This window comes from Oncorhynchus kisutch, linkage group LG3, assembly GCF_002021735.2.
Source record: "Oncorhynchus kisutch isolate 150728-3 linkage group LG3, Okis_V2, whole genome shotgun sequence".
Taxonomy (NCBI): domain Eukaryota; kingdom Metazoa; phylum Chordata; class Actinopteri; order Salmoniformes; family Salmonidae; genus Oncorhynchus; species Oncorhynchus kisutch.
Window position 1 is genome coordinate 14,878,416 of NC_034176.2, and position 18,861 is coordinate 14,897,276.

General features: G+C 44.4%; 1 protein-coding gene across 2 annotated transcripts; it reads left to right on the forward strand.

The window, feature by feature from the left end:
* The first annotated feature begins 2,189 nt into the window (after positions 1–2,189).
* Positions 2,190–8,410, forward strand: LOC109875820 (arrestin domain-containing protein 3). 2 transcript variants are annotated; one of them, XM_031817685.1, is made up of 8 exons: positions 2,190–2,301; positions 3,400–3,473; positions 3,638–3,698; positions 3,889–3,954; positions 5,480–5,630; positions 7,236–7,332; positions 7,564–7,820; positions 7,953–8,410. In XM_031817685.1, the coding sequence occupies exons 5-8, from the start codon at positions 5,484–5,486 to the stop codon at positions 8,148–8,150; spliced, it is 699 nt and encodes a 232-aa protein (XP_031673545.1). In that variant the 5' UTR covers positions 2,190–2,301; positions 3,400–3,473; positions 3,638–3,698; positions 3,889–3,954; positions 5,480–5,483; the 3' UTR covers positions 8,151–8,410. The 2 variants fall into 2 exon arrangements, with proteins under 2 accessions (XP_031673545.1, XP_020323829.1); XM_020468240.2 differs by lacking the exons at positions 2,190–2,301; positions 3,400–3,473; positions 3,638–3,698; positions 3,889–3,954 and having other exon boundaries at positions 4,628–5,630.
* Positions 8,411–18,861: the final 10,451 nt, after the last annotated feature.

An 18,861-nucleotide genomic window follows, 5' to 3' on the forward strand; every position in this document is an offset into this window, starting at 1 on the left:
TTATAATGGATGTAATTAATACGGTCAACATTTTTATTAATAGTACACCACCAACAAATAGAAGACTCGAAACCAGCAGCTACCTGATCAACTAATTTATACTTATCTGGCACCCCTCTAGGGACCCCAACGGCGTCTATGTAAGTGGGGTCATCCATGGATGGGGAGGTAGCCCGCCTGGAACGTCCTCCCCCCTTCACTGGTTTCACCGACTGGATTCTAAGTGCGAGATCCCCAGCCTCTATGGGGTAAACAGAAACAGGCAACAGAAGAGTAACCAATGCACAGGTTCCGGTGGTGTTAACGGGAAGTTTGTCAAACAACACAGCAGTGCCACACCACCACCACACATCAGCACGGGATATTGGCTTAAAACCCCCAACAACCTTAACTGTGTCCAGGCACCAGGACTTAGGAATACGTCCTACCTCGATGCCAACCCCTGACATATCAACACAAGTGAAATTGGCCTTGGCAACCTGGTTAGAAAACATTGGTTTCCTGTTGGTAGCTTTAGTTATGGGATAAACCCTGTCCCAGGTAGTACAATTGCAACAGGGGTTATCTGTAGTCATTAAAGGGATCAAACATGGTAGAATCACCACGGCCGGGACAATGCGGAGTAATGGACGAGCACCCATACATACCACACAACTCTGCCTGGTGCTGTTTGCAGCTTCCTCTGCCAACAATAGCCAATTATTAGTAAAACCTGAGACCCCTGTAGCCATTAGGATAGCATCATCGACCTTGGGAGGAGCTGTGGTCATGGTAACAGGGCCCAGCCTGGGATCACTGGAGGACAGCGGCCTCCGCACTGAAAGTACAGCACGGGGGGTGGTTATGGTGAGAATACATATCTTTAAATGCCAATACACTCTCTGCTCTTCCCATGGTGCCAACAGGAACGGGGTACACTCCAGCTCCACCTACCCCATGTTTGATAACCAATTTTAAGCCAGTATCAACTTTAGTTAGCACCAACCTTCTCCTCCATAATAGTGCCACCCGATTCACCGTCCAGCTAGACCAATCAGGACCAGTTTCTGCCACTAAGTTCTTCCATGACCACTTACTGTAGCCCCCTTCCGTCATGTACCACACTGACCTAGACCAAAAAATGGCGTGGGTCTCGAATCCCTGTCCCGGGCTCGCCAATGTCCCCCATGTCAGAGTAACCGTGGTGGTAGTATCCGATCTGTGGTGCAAGTTTGCTTAAGTGGTTCTATGCTCCGTTTATACATGAGATGGCTTGACTCTGAACTGTTGGTAGAATTATTAGGAGGCAAGTTATGTCCCATAGTTACCTGCTGGACCGCCCACATCATTATGCCTGCTACAACCCCAGTGGTTACTAAAAACAATACAAACATTGGGCCTGAGCATCCCAGTCTCTCCCACGGGGTCCTACTAACCCTAGACCATGGTGGTCTCTCCTTTCTCCTTTCCTCCCCGTCATCTGAAAATGGGAGTAGTCTCCTCCACATGTTCAGATGGGTGGGATATCAGAATTTTGGTTCGAATTAGATGTGATCAAATCACCTCTTACTTCAGCCAGTGTTCTGGCAGGGGTTGGTGCTGGTGTGCAATGTGTCAGATGGTGCCAAGGTGCGCCTGATTTACCTTTGACCTGGACTGAGTGTGAAGTAACCTCCTTCACTTCGTACGGTCCAGTCCACCTGGGATCAGCCCACTTTCTCTTGTGGACTTTGATCCTTACCCAGTCTCCAACTTTTACCCTTGGTTGTTCCGGGACGTCAGTCAGCTCCCCCTCTGCGACACGGTGTATCTGTTTGGAGAGAGCTGCAGACAATTCCGTCAATTTCTTCACATAGTCAGACATCCCTATCTGGTGCACATCAAGAGGGGGCATATGACCTCCCTCTCTTGGTGGCCCTGGCATTACTCTACCTGTCATTATTTCATGGGGTGAGAGATGAGTACCTGCACCTGGCGAGGACCTCATGGCCATCAGCGCCAGGGGCAGGGCTTCCACCCAGGTCAATTTGGTCCCTGCACACACCTTGGCTATTTTACATTTCAGAGTCTGGTTACTGCGTTCCACAAGTCCCTGGGATTGCGGCTTCTACACGGAGCCAAACTTGTGTATAATCCCAAACCTCTCCTCCACCTGTCTCAGGTGCTGATTCGAGAAGTGGGACCCATTGTCGGATCTGATTTGCCGTGGAACTCCATACCTAGGTATGAGCTCCGTTTGCAGCCACTTAATGACTGACTTCGCATCCTCCTTGGCTGTAGGAATGGCCTCTACCCACTTGGAGAACCTGTCCACCATTACTAGTAAGTATCTCTTTCCTCCTCTCACCTGATCTGCCCCCATATCTGTGTAATCTATACTGATATCTTGAAAACAGGCTTTGGGCACTGGATAGTGTCCCATGGGAGTCTGGTAAGGTTTCTTTGGGTTGTGGCTTCCGCAGATGTCACAACTGTCACAAAACAGATCTGTCATGTCTTTCATGTAGGGATGCCACCACACATATGACACTTTCTGTAAGGTCTTTAGTTTTCCTTCATGCGTGGGTCCATGCGCTTCCCTAATTAGTTCTGGGCAGAGGTTTGCAGGGGCCACTAGCCTGCCATCATGGCATCGCCAAAGTTCATCTGGTCCCTTTGCTGCTCCCCTCTGTGTCCATACTGAGTGTTCATATGGCCCTGCAGTCTGCTGTAGGTCCTTCAAATGTTGGGTAGTCAATTCAGTTCTAGGCGGAGTTATTTGTAACACCATCTGTCTGGGAGTGTATCCTCCTGCTTTCTTGGCTGCTTGGTCAGCAGCATCATTCCCCTTGCTGACTCTGGAGTTCAGAACCTGGTGGCCTTTGCATTTCATAATAGCCACCTTTTCTGGGAGTGATACTGCGGATATCAGGCGCTCCATTTGGATCTTGTGCTTGATTGGTAAGTTGCCGGTGGTGGTGAAATTGTCTGACCCACTGTGGTCCATCAATGTGCACCGCACCATGAGCATACGCTGAGTCTGTGTATATGTTGACCTTCTTGCCTTTGGATAGCGTCAGAGCTTGTGTGAGACCGATTATCTCTGCCAATTGTGCTGACGCCGGCTGTGGTATTATTCCAGATTCCAGTGTGATGTGCGATCCATCTTGGAATTGTTGTACTACGGCATATGCTGCTATGTTTCCTTCTTCTCCTCTGTAGCAGCACCCATCCGTGTATAGCCATGAGTCTGTAGGAAGTATGGGCTCGTTTTCCAGATCTGGTCTTAGTTTGAGTTCTTGTGCGGCTCTTTCTGCGCAGGCATGGGTCATCCCTTCTTCTGCATTGAGTGCGTCTGCCATGTTTTTGTCTGTGTTGACAAACGTAATGTGTGATTGCGTGCATTTGTTCTGAATCTTATTTTTTCTCTCTGCACTAAAGGTGAACTCCTTCGCCATCAGGTATGCTGCAACACCATGGTGGGTGTGGATCTCCATTTTGTGGCACATTACGAGGTGAGCAGTTTTTTCAATGGCTTTAGCAACTGCTGCTACATACCTTGAGCATGTGGTTTGTCCTGTTTCAATGTGATCCAATTTTGATGAGTGATACATCAAGACTCTTCTTTCCCCCTCTTGTTTCTGAAAAAGAACTGAGGATGTAAAACCTTCTTTTTCAGAAACATCTAAATGGAAGGTTTTCCCATAGTCAGGTGCCGTGAGGGCAGCCGCCACAGACAGGTCAGTTTTCAACAGTCCGAATGCCGTAGACGCCTCTGGTGTCCATATGAGTGAGACTTGGAAGTTGTTCCATCACTGCAGTGAGATCCTGCAACTTCCATGGCACATATTCTTCGGTTTTTCCTGTTCCACTCAGTCTCAGAGGCATTTGTAGTCCTTGTTCACACCTTGGTTGATTTTTGTCTTGTAGGCGCCGGGATCTCCTAAGTACCGGCTCTGGCGGTATCTGTCCATGGAGGTCAACGACATCTCCCAGGTAGACCCCATTCAGTTGAAACGGTCCACCCCTTCCGGTTTCCTGTCTTGCTTCTGCATCAAGTTGTTGGGCAGCAGCCCATACGTCTTCTCTGGTCGCTCTCTCTGGTTCTTCTTCTTCCTCTTCCTCAGGCTCATTGGATGTCCAGATATATTCCCGTTGGACATCTATTTCAGGATAGGTATCCTCCTCTCCCCTTCTGTATGCAGTAGTGTCCCCTGTTCTTTTGTTCAGGTAGGATCTGGCTGTCCCCACACTTCGAGATGCGGGGGATCTGATGGAGGTTGGTAGCTGTCTGAACTGTAGGGAATGCTTTGGGCTAAGAGAGCGAGACGAGAGTGTCTGATGACTTGATGACTGCGGTAGGCTTGTGTTCATTAAGGGTTCTCGGGAGAATTTAAATGATTCCCCTGAGTCACGGCTCCTTTCTCCACATTCTTGTAGGCTTCGACCCCCCTGGGGTGTGGGCACCAATCCGCCTTCTAGAGAGCAGGGAGTGGAGGTTCGTTCTACCTCCCCACAGTCTATATAACCTCCAGTCAACTTCATTGACACCTGTCCCTGTAGCAGGCCTTCATCGATGTGGAGAACTGGTGCCTGTATGGAGGGGGCTGAGGGAGCTTGGGTTGTCAATGAATATGGTGGTGGTTGAGTGGCCTCCTCTGGTAGCTTCGGGTACATACATGACTCAGGATTGGGGGAGGCTGCCACAGGGGCCGGTTGGATTTCGTCACTCCCCTGTGTCGCCTCCATTGGTGACTCCACCTCCGCCCCAGCCACTACCCCCATCATTTCCGTTTTTTTGTTCAGTTGTGCTCTACGGGTCTCCTCGATAGCCCAAGTGCCTATTTTCAATTCAGCTTCTGCTTTCTCTCTCTGTTTAGTCCCTTCCTTCTTGAATACATGCAACTTGTTCTGCTCTACCTCCTTGTCTTTAGCTTCCTGTAATGCTTCTCTCAACTCGCCTTCCATTGTGCTAAGCTGGATCCTATTTGGAGTTCCCCCTACTAGGTAACCTGCCTGTGTCCACTTCAACTTCAACCCTTCCCAAACCTTCTTTATTGACTTCCACTGTTCCTTTCCTCCTGACCTATCTTGCATACGTTGATCTAGAATTTTGGAGGTTGCGGAGTCGCCATTTTAGTTTAAAATAGTTTGTGGTTTCGGTATGGTATCTGGATATGGATACTTTGATGCAATATGATTTTAATTTGTGAGTTTTACCAAAGAAGCAACTGCTGATATCAGATTCAAATAGGCCTATTCTGATTTTGGAAGGCTAACCATGTGAGACTAGGCATCACTCATATGCATGATATACATCTACATAAACAAATCATAGCAGTGCAGGAACATAGTATTAAGTAAACCAGAGATATTAGCTTCAGAATTAGATAAATACAATAGTAATTAACTAGAGATTTCTTTGTAATCATAGTTATGGATAGGAATGGGACATTGTTTCAATTTCACTAGACAAATGTGATGGATTCGTGGTCCTACAATATCATCCTGTTTTCCTCAGGGACATGCCCTCCTCTTTCCAGGGTAAATGTGGTCAAATCCTCTACTCATTAGAGGCTAAGTTGACCAGGTCAATGAGGTTTGACACCAAAGCCAAGACTGATTTCCCCTTTGTCTCAAAGGCAAACCAGTCGATGATCCCATATCTAATGGTAAGGAACAGTATTTGGCTATATTGTCACTACTAGTGCCCAGAGTTGAGTTATCACACATTCCTGCCTGTCACATGTTTTGTTACACCCACAACTGACATTGATCAAGTCAAGCGATAACTTCCTGGTCACATGGTCTGGAAAAACTCCTGGCCCTGTCTTTATTTATTAGGATCCCCATCAGTTGTTGCTCACGCAGCAGCTACTCTTCCTGGTGTACACTCAAAACATTAAATAATACAGAACATGAATGGACAACAACAGCTCAAGGACCAAACTACATGCATTTATAGCAAGAATAATATAAAAGTAATTATTGACAAATACTTTGAAAAACAGAGACTTATACTCTAGGCCTACCTACAGTATCAGCAGTCAATTCCATACATCAAATACTTACAGATCAGCGTACAGTGCATTCGGAAAGTATTCAGACCTCTTCACTTCCTCCACATTTTGTTATGCTACAGCCTTATTCTAAAATTGATTAAATTGCTTTTTCCCCCTCATCAATCAACACTCAATATCCCATAATGACAAATCAAAAGCAGGTTTAGACATTTTTTGCTAATTTATAATAAATAAATAACCTGAAATATGACATTTACATACAGTGGCAAGAAAAAGTATGTGAACCCTTTGGAATTAACTGTATTTCTGCATACCTGGATTTCTATCTTTAGGTGCCTTTTGGCAAATTCCAAGCGGGCTGTCATTTGCCTTTTACTGAGGAGTGGCTTCTGTCTGGCCACTCTACCATAAAGGCCTGGAGAGATGCTGAGATTGTTTTCCTTCTGGAAGGTTCTCCCATCTCCACAGAGAAACTCTAGAGCTCTGTCAGAGTGACCATCGGGTTCTTGGTCACCTCCCTGACCAAGGCTCTTCTCCCCAGATTGCTCAGTAAGCCGGGTGGCCAGCTCTAGGATGGGTCTTAGTGGTTCCAAACTTCTTCCATTTAATAATGATGGAGGCCATTGTGTTCTTGGGGACCTTCAATGCTGCATGAATGTTTTGGTACCCTTCCCCAGATCTGTGCCTTGACACAATCCTGTCTCGGAGCTCTATCGACAATTCTCTTTGACCTTGGTTTTTGCTCTGACCATGCACTGTCAACTGAGGGACGTTAAATAGTCAGGTGTGTACCTCTCAATTGAATTTACCACAGGAGGACTGCAATCAAGTTGTAGAAACATCTCAAAGATGATCAATGGAAACAGGATGCACCTGAGCTCAATCTTGAGTCTCATAGCAAAGGGCCTGAATTCTTATGTAAATAATAATTATTTTTTTTTTTTAAATAAATGTGCAAACATTTCAAAAACTGTTTTCACTTTGTCGTCATGGGGTATTGTTTGTAGATTGCTGAAAAAAGTAATAGATTTAATCCATTTTAGAATAAGGTTGTAACGTAAACAAAAAAATTGAAAAAGTAAAGGGGTCTGAATACTTTCCGAAAGCACTGTACATATTCAAACAAGTTATTTAGGTCAGACAGGAAACACATTCTATAGCACATTCATTTTTTGTCACTAAAGAAATCTTGCTCCCCAATCTGACATGGATCCAGATAACTTCATTTGACTGCTGTGTATCACATTTTTTCAGAAACCTCAGCATGGGACCAAGGATAAGGATGTTATGTTCTTTGCATCTGGAAAAATCTCTGTGAGCATTCACACTGAGAGGCAGGGATACCAGCAAGGTAATGATTCATATTGGCCTGTAGATAAAACAAACTTTACCACCTGTCTCAAATAAACTGGGGTGAAAAATACTCAAGTCGGATCTCTGCTAACCATATAAGAGGAACTGTTTTTGAGAGGAACTGTGTCGTACCCATCCAGCAGCACTTCCCACTCCGCTGCATCCATACTGGACCTGAACCAGCATATACACATCCATCCTCATTCAGGTTTTAAATATAATTTTACAGGAGATGCTCTGAAAGTCAGGGCAATTATTGTCAACAACTCAACTCGCCCAGTGACCCCAAAATACTACCTGTACGAAAAGCAGTGTTTCTACGCCCAGAAGAAGAGGAAAGTCCACACCCACAACATCTTGAAAGAGAAGGGCGATCGGGTCCCTGCTGAAACTCGGCAGACGGTGACCCAAGTTTTGACCATCCCTCCACAACTCCCTGCCACCATCTTCAACTGTCCTATACTCAAATTAGAGTACCGATTGAAGGTAGCTACCTACATATGTGATAGGATGAATCTGAACTGCAAAGCTCCAGACACCAAATTAACAACTATATTTTATGTTTCCAATTATTCAAACAAACCTTTTGTAACAATTGTTGCGTTTCTATTCTTTCAGGTCGTTCTTGATGTTAAACTAGCCATAGACCCTGAGATCAAGCTACCTATCGTTGTTCTTACTGCAACTCAAACTCTTGGACAGGAACCCCCACCTTACTCCAGTTTTGGTTTTGAGTCACAAGTCCCAACTGCATCTGAGCTACCACCCCCCTACGAAATGTTTGCTTCCTCATCAAATTTCTATAGAAAATTGTAGAGGCATGGAGATTCTCAATTGGGCGCAAAAGTCTGTCCTCTACTCAACTCCTCCATCCTCCTCTCTTCCATGCCCCAGAGGCCGATAAGGGGTCACCATATATAGGAGAGGGTCAATTAGTTAATAAGGGAACAGAGGAGTTTGATCCTTTCCTTGATAGCCTCCTCTCTGGCCAAGGATATTGAGATGTATCCTACCAGAGTACTACATGGAAGAGGTTTGAAATGCGCCACACCCCCTTTGAATCAGTTGTTGTTTTGTCAGAGAAAAGCATGTACCTTTAAATACATTATGCTACCTATCATTTTATCTATAAAACACCCATCTAGTACCGGGTCGGACCCCCCCTTTGCCTTCAGAACAGCCTGAATGGATGCACCGTATCAGCAACAATGTTTTAATACGCTGTGGCGTTGAAACATTGCTCATTTGTTTGTCTGTTTGTGGCCCATCTGTTAGCTTGCACGATTCTTGCCATTCTCCTTCGATCTCTCATCAACGAGCTGTTTTCACCCACAGGACTGCAGCTGACTGAATGTTTTTTGTTTGTCGCACCATTGTTGGTAAAACCTAGACACTGTCGTGTGGAAAAAGCCCAGGAGGGTGGCCATTTCTTCGATATTGGATCCGGCACACCGATGTTGATACCACGCTCAAAGTGGCATACGTCACTTGTTTTGTCCATTCTAACGACCGAACAGTAACTGAATGCCTCGATGCCTGTCTGGTGTACTTAATAAACTGGCCAGTGAGCGTATATATTAAAAGTCTAATTTCATACCAGCGTATTTGTTTTCAAGTTTCCTCCTCCTTGCCTCGATTACCTTTGACCTTTTTCAAAAAGAGGGGAAGAGAGGACAGGAGATGACGTGAGGAATTGAGCAAATTCTATTGATATTCCCCTGGATGAAGGGTGAAGAATTTCAGAAGAATTAGAATTGATTGTATTGTATTGTCTAACCATTTCCTCCTTCACTTTTATTGGTCTTTTTTTGTATATGCATGCATGATTGTACGTTGCTTTGGATGACAGCTTCTGCTAAATGGCATATTATTATCATTATTATTTAGCATCTATACTTATTGCTAATTTACCTGCCTTGATTTGAAATGTGTGCATGTTGCCTTAGAAAATAATAAAAAGCACTATACAAATAAAATATATTACCATGTCCATGATCAGCAGTATTCCCAAACAGTACAGAAAAGCTAGGATTAACCACTGAAGACTCATGTGCAAAGACAATGATTTAATTTATGGAAAACAAATGTGCAGGATAAAGTATAGGCTACACAAAAAAAAAAATCTGGGGGAAAAGGCTACATCGCATACAAATCAGGGATATTTGAGGGAAATGTCTGTATATCAATGTAGCCTCATCGAGAACCAGGCTTCGGGAAAGCCTGGTGACATCAATTGCAGAAAGTAGCCCAAAAGTGGTGGAAATTAAAACCTGAATGGGGTTGGATGTGTATGCATGCTGGTTCAGGTCTAATATGGATTGGGCGTAATAGGAAGTGCTGCTGAATGGGTATAAAACAATCCCCCTCGAGCCCAGACTGGGGCAAGCAGAGAGATAGAAGAAACATTGTTACATGAGCATTACTTGGATGCAATATGAATTTAATTTGTGAGTTTTACCAAAGAAGCAACTGCTGATGTCAGATTTAAACAGGTTTACTCTGATTTTAGAAGGCTAACCATGCATTTGTACCAGCATGTCTCTTGCAACTAAGGCGAAAAAAACTCTAGATCACCTCTACACACAGACAAAACTCTCGCCCTCCGTTTGGCAAATCTGACCATAACTCCATACTCTTAATTCCAGTTTACAAGCAAAAACAGGATTTACCAGTGATGTGCTCAATACGGAAGTGGTTTGATTCCTATGAAGTGGACGCTAAGCTACGGGACTGTTGTTGGCACAGATTGGAATATGTTTCAGGATTCATCTGGAGGCATTGAGGAGTTTACCACATCAGTCACCGGCTTCATTAATAAATAAATATCTCGCTGTAGAATTCACATGAAGGACATACTGCTTTCCCAGCAACAGGACCAAATCCCCACCATTTGCGTGAAGAGAAGACAAAGAAAAAGAGGATGGAGGTCGGGCTGCCTTCTGAGAATTCGTAGGCGATCTAATAAATCCCCACAGCCTTCCGTTCTACTAGCTAACATGCAATCATTGGAAAATAAAATGTACAACTTACGAGGTATATTTAAACTACCAACGAGACATTAAAAACTGTAATATCTTATTGTGGCTGAACGACGACATTATCAACATACAACTGGCTGGTTATACGCAGTATCGGCAGGATAGAACAGCGCCGTCTGGTAAGACAAGGTGGGCAGACCATGTATATTTGTAAACAACAGCTGGTGCACGATATCTAAGGAAGTCTTGAGGTTTTGCTCGCCTGAGTATATCATGATAAACTGTAGACCACACTATCTACCGAGAGAGTTATCTGTATTTTTCATAGCTGTCTACATACCACAACAGACTGATGCTGGCACTAAGACCGCACTCAATGAGCTGTCTTCCGCCATAAGCAAACAGGAAAATGCTCATCCAGAGGTAGCACTCCTAGTGGCCGGGGACTTTAATTGCAGGGAAACTTAAATCCGTTTTACCAAATTTCGATCAGCATGTTAAATATGCAACCAGAGGGGATTTTTTTTATTTTAAATAAATAAATAAATTAAATAATAAAAAAAACTCTAGACCACCTTTACTCCACACACAGATGTGTGCAAAGCTCTCCCTCCATTTGGCAAATCTGACCATAATTCTATCTTCCCGATTCCTGCTTACAAACAAATATTAAAGCCGAAAGCACCAATGACTCGGTCAATAAATAAGTGGTCAGATGAAGCAGATGCTAAGCTACAGGACTGTTTTGCTAGCACAGACTGGAATATGTTCCGGGATTTTTTCGATGGCATTGAGGAGTACACTACATCAGTCATTGGCTTCATCAATAAATGCATCACTCTCCACAGCCGATGTGAGTAAGACCTTTAAACGGGTCAACATTCACAAGGCCGCTGGGCCAGAAGGATTACCAGGACGTGTACTGCGAGCATGTGCTGACAAACTGGCAAGAGTCTGTAATACTAACATGTTTCAACCAGACTACCATAGTCCCTGTGTCCAAGAACACTAAGGTAACCTGTCAAAATTACCTGTAGCACTCATATCTGTAGCCATGAAGTGCTGTGAAAGGCTGGTCATGGCTCACATCAACGCCATTATCCCAAAAACCCTAGACCCACTCCAATTTGCATACCACCCAAACAGATCCGCAGATGATGCAATCTCTATTGTACTCCTCACTGCCCTTTTCCACCTGTACAAAAGGAGCACCTATGTAAGAATGCTATTCATTGACTACAGCTCAGCGTTCAAAACCATAGTGCCCTCAAAACTCATCACTAAGCTAAGGACCCTGGGACTAAACACCTCCCTCTACTCCTGGATCCTGGACTTTCTGACGGGCCGCCCCTAGGTGGTAAGGGTAGGTAACAACACATCCGCCACATTGATCCTCAACACTGGGTCCCCTTATGGATGTGTGCTCAGTCCCCTCCTGTACTCCCTGTTCACTCATGACTGCACGACTCCAACACCATCATTAAGTTTGCCGATGACACAACAGTGGTAGGCCTGATCACCAACAACGACGAGGCAGCCTATAGGGAGGGAGTCAGAGACCTGGCTGTGTGGTGCCAGGAACCTCTCCCTCAATGTGATCAAGACAAATGAGATGATTGTGGACTACAGGAAACGGAGGACTAAGCACGCCCCGATTCTCATCGACAGGGCTGTAGTAGAGTAGGTTGAGAGCATTAAGTTCCTCGGTGTCTACATCACCAACAAACTAACATGGTCCAAGCACAAGAAGACAGTCGTGAAGAGGGCACGACAAAACCTATTCCCCCTCAGGAGACTGAAAAGATTTGGCATGGGTCCTCAGATCCTCAAAAGGTTCTACAGCTGCACCATCAAGAGCATCCTGACTTATTGCATCACTGCCTGGTACGGCAACTGCTCGGCCTCCGACCGCAAGGCACTACAGAGGGTAGTGCGTACGGCCAAGTACATCACTGGGGCCAAGCTTCCTGCCATCCAGGACCGCTATACAAGGCGGTGTCAGAGGAAGGCCCTAAAAATTGTCAAAGACTCCAGCCAACCTAGTCATAGACTGTTCTCAAGTCTAGGTCCAAGAGGCTTCTAAACAGCTTCTACCCCCATGCCATAAGACTCCTGAACATCTAATCAAATTTGCATACCACCCCAACAGAGCCATTGATGACACAATCTCTATTGCACTCCACTCTGCTCTTTCTCACACCTACGTGAGAATGCTATTCATTGACTACAGCTCAATGTTCAACACCATAGTGCCCGCCAAGCTCATCACTAAGCTAAGGAGCCTGGGATTAAACACCTCGCTCTGCAACTGGATAGTAGAAATTATGATGGGCCACCCCAAGGTGGTGAAGTTAGGCAACAACACATCCACAACGCTGACCCTCAGCACACGGGCCCCTCAGGTGTACATGCTTAGCCCCCTCCTGTACTCCCTGTTCACCAATAACTGCGTGGCACCAACACTATCATTAAGTTTCACGGTAAGGTCTACCTACACCTGTTGTATTCGGCGCATGTGACAAATACCATTTTTAATGATTTGACACAATCCTGTGTCGGATCTCAACGGACAATTCCTTCGACCTCATGACTTGGTTTCTGCTCTGACATGCACTGTCAACTGTCAACCTTATATAGACAGGTGTGTGTCTGTCCAAATCATGTCCAATCAATTGAATTTACCACAGGTGGACTCCAATCAAGTTGGAGAAACATCTCAAGGATGATCAATGGAAACAGGATGCACCAGTGCTCAATTACGAATCTCATAGCAAAAGGTCTGAATAATTATGTAAATAAGGTATTTCTGTTTTTAATATGTAATACATTTGCAAATATGTCTAAAAACCTGTTTTCACTTTGTTATTATGGGGCATTGTGTGTAGACTGATGAGGAAATTGTTTTATTTAATCCATATTAGAATAAGGCTGTAACGTAACAAAATGTGGGGAAAGTAAAGGGGTCTGAATACTTTCGAAGGCACTGTATTTCTGTCATGCTGCTTTGTGCTTTGTTGACAACTCCAACCACCTTGCGCCCTGGGTAATCAGCGGCCGACTCTGCATTTCACTATACAAGATATGATGGATTCCTGGTTCTATGATCTTACTTTGTCTGTACTTGGGCCCACACATCACACATTCTTGCATATCACATAGCAAATAATGTTTGTGTTACACCCTCAACTGACATAGATCAATAGATAACTTCCCCGGGGCTGCTATGTGTCCTCAGCAACCTCAGCATGAGACAAGGATGTGTTCTTTGGGTCTGGAACATTCACACTGAGAGGATGGGATACCAGAAAGGTAATGATTCATTAATGTGGGATACTCTAGTTAGGCCCAAGATGATGCCATAATATTTAAGAACCGCTATTAGGGGTGCATGCTTAGGACACTAGTTTGGTCAGGTCATGTGGTTATTAAAAACCCCTGACAACAACCAGAATCACCTCACTCAGGAATGTATTATTGGAGTTGATAATCTGGTGACCTTGTTTAACGTTTAAAGGGATAGTGCGAGTTTGTTAATTAAGCACCTTTCCTACTTACCCAGAGTCAGATGAACTCATGGTTAGCATTTGTATGACTCTGCGTGCAGTCTGAAAGAAGTTGAAGGTATTTCTGTGAGCCATTGCTAACTAGCATTAGCGCAATGACTGGAAGTAAATGGGAACAACTAGCCTGAAGGAACACTTAAGGAAAACAACGTAGTCGTAAGTTCTTATTCCAAATGAAAGAGGTAAAACATTTATCCAGATTGTTGAAGGATTTACAAAATATGAACTGGAACAGATTGAAATTACTGAGGAAAGATTAGCAAAATATTAATTGTCATGGTATGGGCCCAGATAGAGAAATGGGAAGAAATGACCAGCGCTCAAAGTCAAGTAGGGGTATGGCTGAGAGAAAATGTTGCTCTTTTAAAAAGGTAGACTCAGCAATATGACACACAGTAGATCCAGAAAGTAAACAGCAAAGTGGGTCAATTTATGCAAGAACTAAGAACGTTGATCGTGAGGCTCAACTTCCCTGCTGTTTTGGTTCCATGGGGCCTCATTTATCAAAAGTGAGTGTGCACAAAAGAGTCATCCTTTCTTGTGCAAGTTCTCGCAAAGGTTGGTATTTATCAATTTGGAACTTGAGGGGAAAATGTGCGTAGTTCCACGCACTTCTCAAACCATGCATACACACAACTTCTAGTGGTTGATCAATTGTACTGCAAGCAAATAGGCCTATTCTTTTGGTGGAAAATGAGTCATTTGATGCACGGGAATTATAAATGAAAACGTAGGCCTAACGATAAGATGAATTTTCCGTTGGTAAGGAGATCGCACAGCAGCCTCAAATGCTTCTTTAACTTTTATTATACAGGCCTAAATCAGAATCATATTGCAAGACATGTCTCTTTTTCTAACCCAGCAGGTTTAAATGATTCCCGCTACACAACAAAAAGTAGGCTACCTTTATCAATCGTTCATTCAAGAGAGCGTGTTTGTCCTGGTCGAGAGGGATTGTGACTAAACCCAATTCGGTACCATAGCTCCGACTACACAGCCCTAGGTTTAAATCAAGAGCATGGGAGCTCTGCATAACACTTCTACCATAGGCAACACAGGTTATATTACTTTGGGTTTGAGAGGAAGAACATGGAAGGAGGGTCAGAGACAGGTCACAGTTCACTTCATTTGTTTTTCTCCCAATCTGTTTCAATGACCCACATTAGCTCAACACAAAATGGAGGGAGGATCCATCACAAATAGTGCAGGTGGAGGAAAAGCACTGCAACTTGGAACTTAAATCTTACATTCATCAAGGTAATACTTATCTTAGCAAAAACAAGTCTTCCAGAGGAGCTCTCCCACATCTTTAACACAAACACAGCATCCCTCTCACCTGCACCTTCACCCAGGACAGCTTTAACACAAACACAGCATCCCTCTCACCTGCACCTTCACCCAGGACAGCTTTAACACAAACACAGCATCCCTCTCACCTGCATCTTCACCCAGGACAGCTTTAACACAAACATAGCATCCCTCTCACCTGCACCCAGGACAGCTTTAACATAAACATCCCTCTCACCTGCACCTTCACCCAGGACAGCGTTAACACAAACACAGCATACCTCTCACCTGCACTCAGGACAGCTTTAACATAAACACCTGCACCTTAACCCAGGGCAGCAGTCTCTCAAACAAACACACCTTCACCCATGGCAGCTTTAACACAAACATAGCATCCCTCTCACCTGCACCTTCACCCAGGACAGCTTTAACACAAACATAGCATCCCTCTCACCTGCACCTTCACCCAGGACAGCTTTAACACAAACACAGCATCCCTCTCACCTGCACCTTCACCCAGGACAGCTTTAACACAAACATAGCATCCCTCTCACCTGCACCCAGGACAGCTTTAACATAAACATCCCTCTCACCTGCACCTTCACCCAGGACAGCTTTAACACAAACATAGCATCCCTCTCACCTGCACCCAGGACAGCTTTAACATAAACATCCCTCTCACCTGCACCTTCACCCAGGACAGCGTTAACACAAACACAGCATACCTCTCACCTGCACTCAGGACAGCTTTAACATAAACACCTGCACCTTAACCCAGGGCAGCAGTCTCTCAAACAAACACACCTTCACCCATGGCAGCTTTAACACAAACATAGCATCCCTCTCACCTGCACCTTCACCCAGGACAGCTTTAACACAAACATAGCATCCCTCTCACCTGCACCCAGGACAGCTTTAACATAAACATCCCTCTCACCTGCACCTTCACCCAGGACAGCTTTAACACAAACATAGCATCACTCTCACCTGCACCCAGGACAGCTTTAACATAAACATCCCTCTCACCTGCACCCAGGACAGCTTTAACACAAACATAGCATCCCTCTCACCTGCACCTTCACCCAGGACAGCTTTAACACAAACATAGCATCCCTCTCACCTGCACCTTCACCCAGGACAGCTTTAACACAAACATAGCATCCCTCTCACCTGCACCTTCACCCAGGACAGCTTTAACACAAACATAGCATCCCTCTCACCTGCACCTTCACCCAGGACAGCTTTAACACAAACATAGCATCCCTCTCACCTTCACCCAGGACAGCATTAACACAAACATAGCATCCCTCTCACCTTCACCCAGGACAGCATTAACACAAACATAGCATCCCTCTCACCTGCACCTTCACCCAGGGCAGCCGCCTCTCAAACAAACGAACACACCTTCACCCAGGGCAGCTGCCTCTCAAACAAACACACCTTCCTCTGGGTAGCTGGACCTCAAATATGCATGCATCAACCAACGGTCGACTGTGTCATCGACTGACAGATTGCTATAACATATGTGGTTAGCTGATATGTAAAATATCGATCCAGTCGCTGTACGATTTGGTATGCGTCAGCAACGCCTGGGCAGAGGAACGTGCCCGTTACCAAGTCCCTCACGTGTACAAGCTTGTTCACGTTGGCAGTTTGAAGTGATCCAAAGCCTTTTTTTTTTGCATATCCAATTGGAATCTGTTATTTTTCCTGCTGTCTGAACAGCCAAAAAGCATATAGAATTGGATATTTCAAGTCACATTTCAAACCATAGTCGTATATAGTTTTAACTAAACTGATTTGAGCATTAAGGCTTGCAGTTTGAACAAGGCTTAAGATTCATGCCACATGCTATAATTCAAGTTGAGCATTATCCTGTACACAGTTTTGGCATGTTGCAAAACCAGTTTCCTGCACACATAGAGTTAAATACCTTGCTGTGCCTTGTGTCAACCATTCAGGTTGATGGAATCTCAGTCACCCCCTGACCATAGAGAGCTATTGTTTCTCTATGGTGTAGTAGGTCAGGGCGTGACTGGGGGATATTCTAGTTACATTCTTATATGTGGGGTTCTAGGTTATTATTTCTATGTTGGTGATTTGTATGATTCCAATTAGAGGCAGCTGGTAATCGTTGTCTCTAATTGGGCATCATATTTAGGTAGCCTTTTTCTAGCTGTGTTTTGTGGGATATTGTTTATGTGTAGTTGCATGTTAGCACTCGATTGTCGTCACGGTTCGTTTAGTCTTTGTGGTTCACTTATTTCAAATAAAAGATGTGGATCCCAGATCACGTTGGTCCGAGTATGCGTCCAATGATCGTGACAGTCTCTTTGTCAAGTGTTACCTGAGTGGGAGTTTTCATTGTGTTGATCAGGACCAAACTAGTTTTCTCAAGAGAGAATGACTATCAACAGCATCTCCATTTATTACGATGCGATCAATGCAACAACATATAATCACCACTGGAGATCATCTGAATGGGCAAATCACTCTGGAAGTCTCAAAGAAATCCTGTTGTATAGCACACTATTACTTATACAACTATAAGGACAGAACATGATAAGGGAGTAGAAATTAACGTGGGCATTGTTTAATAGGTAAGCAAGGGTAGGTTACAGGTGCCCTAAAGGGACAAAACTAGAATATCAACACACAACATATTCCTCCCCTTTACCTTTGATGACATAAGGAAAAAGTCAATATTTGCTGTTTTGCCTATTGTTTTATTTTTAACATAAATTCTCTTAATGTAAATAAATTACCTTTTCAGAATAACCTTTTTTAAACTAGGGAAAGAGGGTAGACTGCCTCAGTGCCCAGACTTAACCCAGGGGTGTATTCTGCCCCAATGTCAACTAAATAGACAACCTGTCAGGGGGTTGTCTTTCTCTTGCAGGGTGTTACGGATAAAGGTATCCTGTGTGTATTTGTTTTCTCTCCTTCTGCCTAGTCACAGGTGCCAGTAATCAGTCGCCAATCAGTCGCCACTGAAGACACACACACCTGCTCCTTTTCCCTTACCCAATCACATCCCCTTTCCCTTGGATTAAAAACCCAGTCTCTCTTGCCTTGTGGAGCCCCGAACTGTCGATGACGTGGCCCAGGTACTCAAGAGGGCCGGAAAAACTTGCATTTGTTCTTCCGGACCATCAGACCGTACTCCTCCAATCTCTGTAGTGTAGCGTTCAGGTTTCTCAGGTGTTCCTGCGCGTCTTTGCCAGTGATGAGTAGATCATTGAGATACAGTGCCTTGCGAAAGTATTCGGCCCCCTTGAACTTTGCGACCTTTTGCCACATTTCAGGCTTCAAACATAAAGATATAAAACTGTATTTTTTTGTGAAGAATCAACAACAAGTGGGACACAATCATTAAGTGGAACGACATTTATTGGATATTTCAAACTTTTTTAACAAATCAAAAACTGAAAAATTGGGCGTGCAAAATTATTCAGCCCCCTTAAGTTAATACTTTGTAGCGCCACCTTTTGCTGCGATTACAGCTGTAAGTCGCTTGGGGTATGTCTCTATCAGTTTTGCACATCGAGAGACTGACATTTTTTCCCATTCCTCCTTGCAAAACAGCTCGAGCTCAGTGAGGTTGGATGGAGAGCATTTGTGAACAGCAGTTTTCAGCTCTTTCCACAGATTCTCGATTGGATTCAGGTCTGGACTTTGACATGGCCATTCTAACACCTG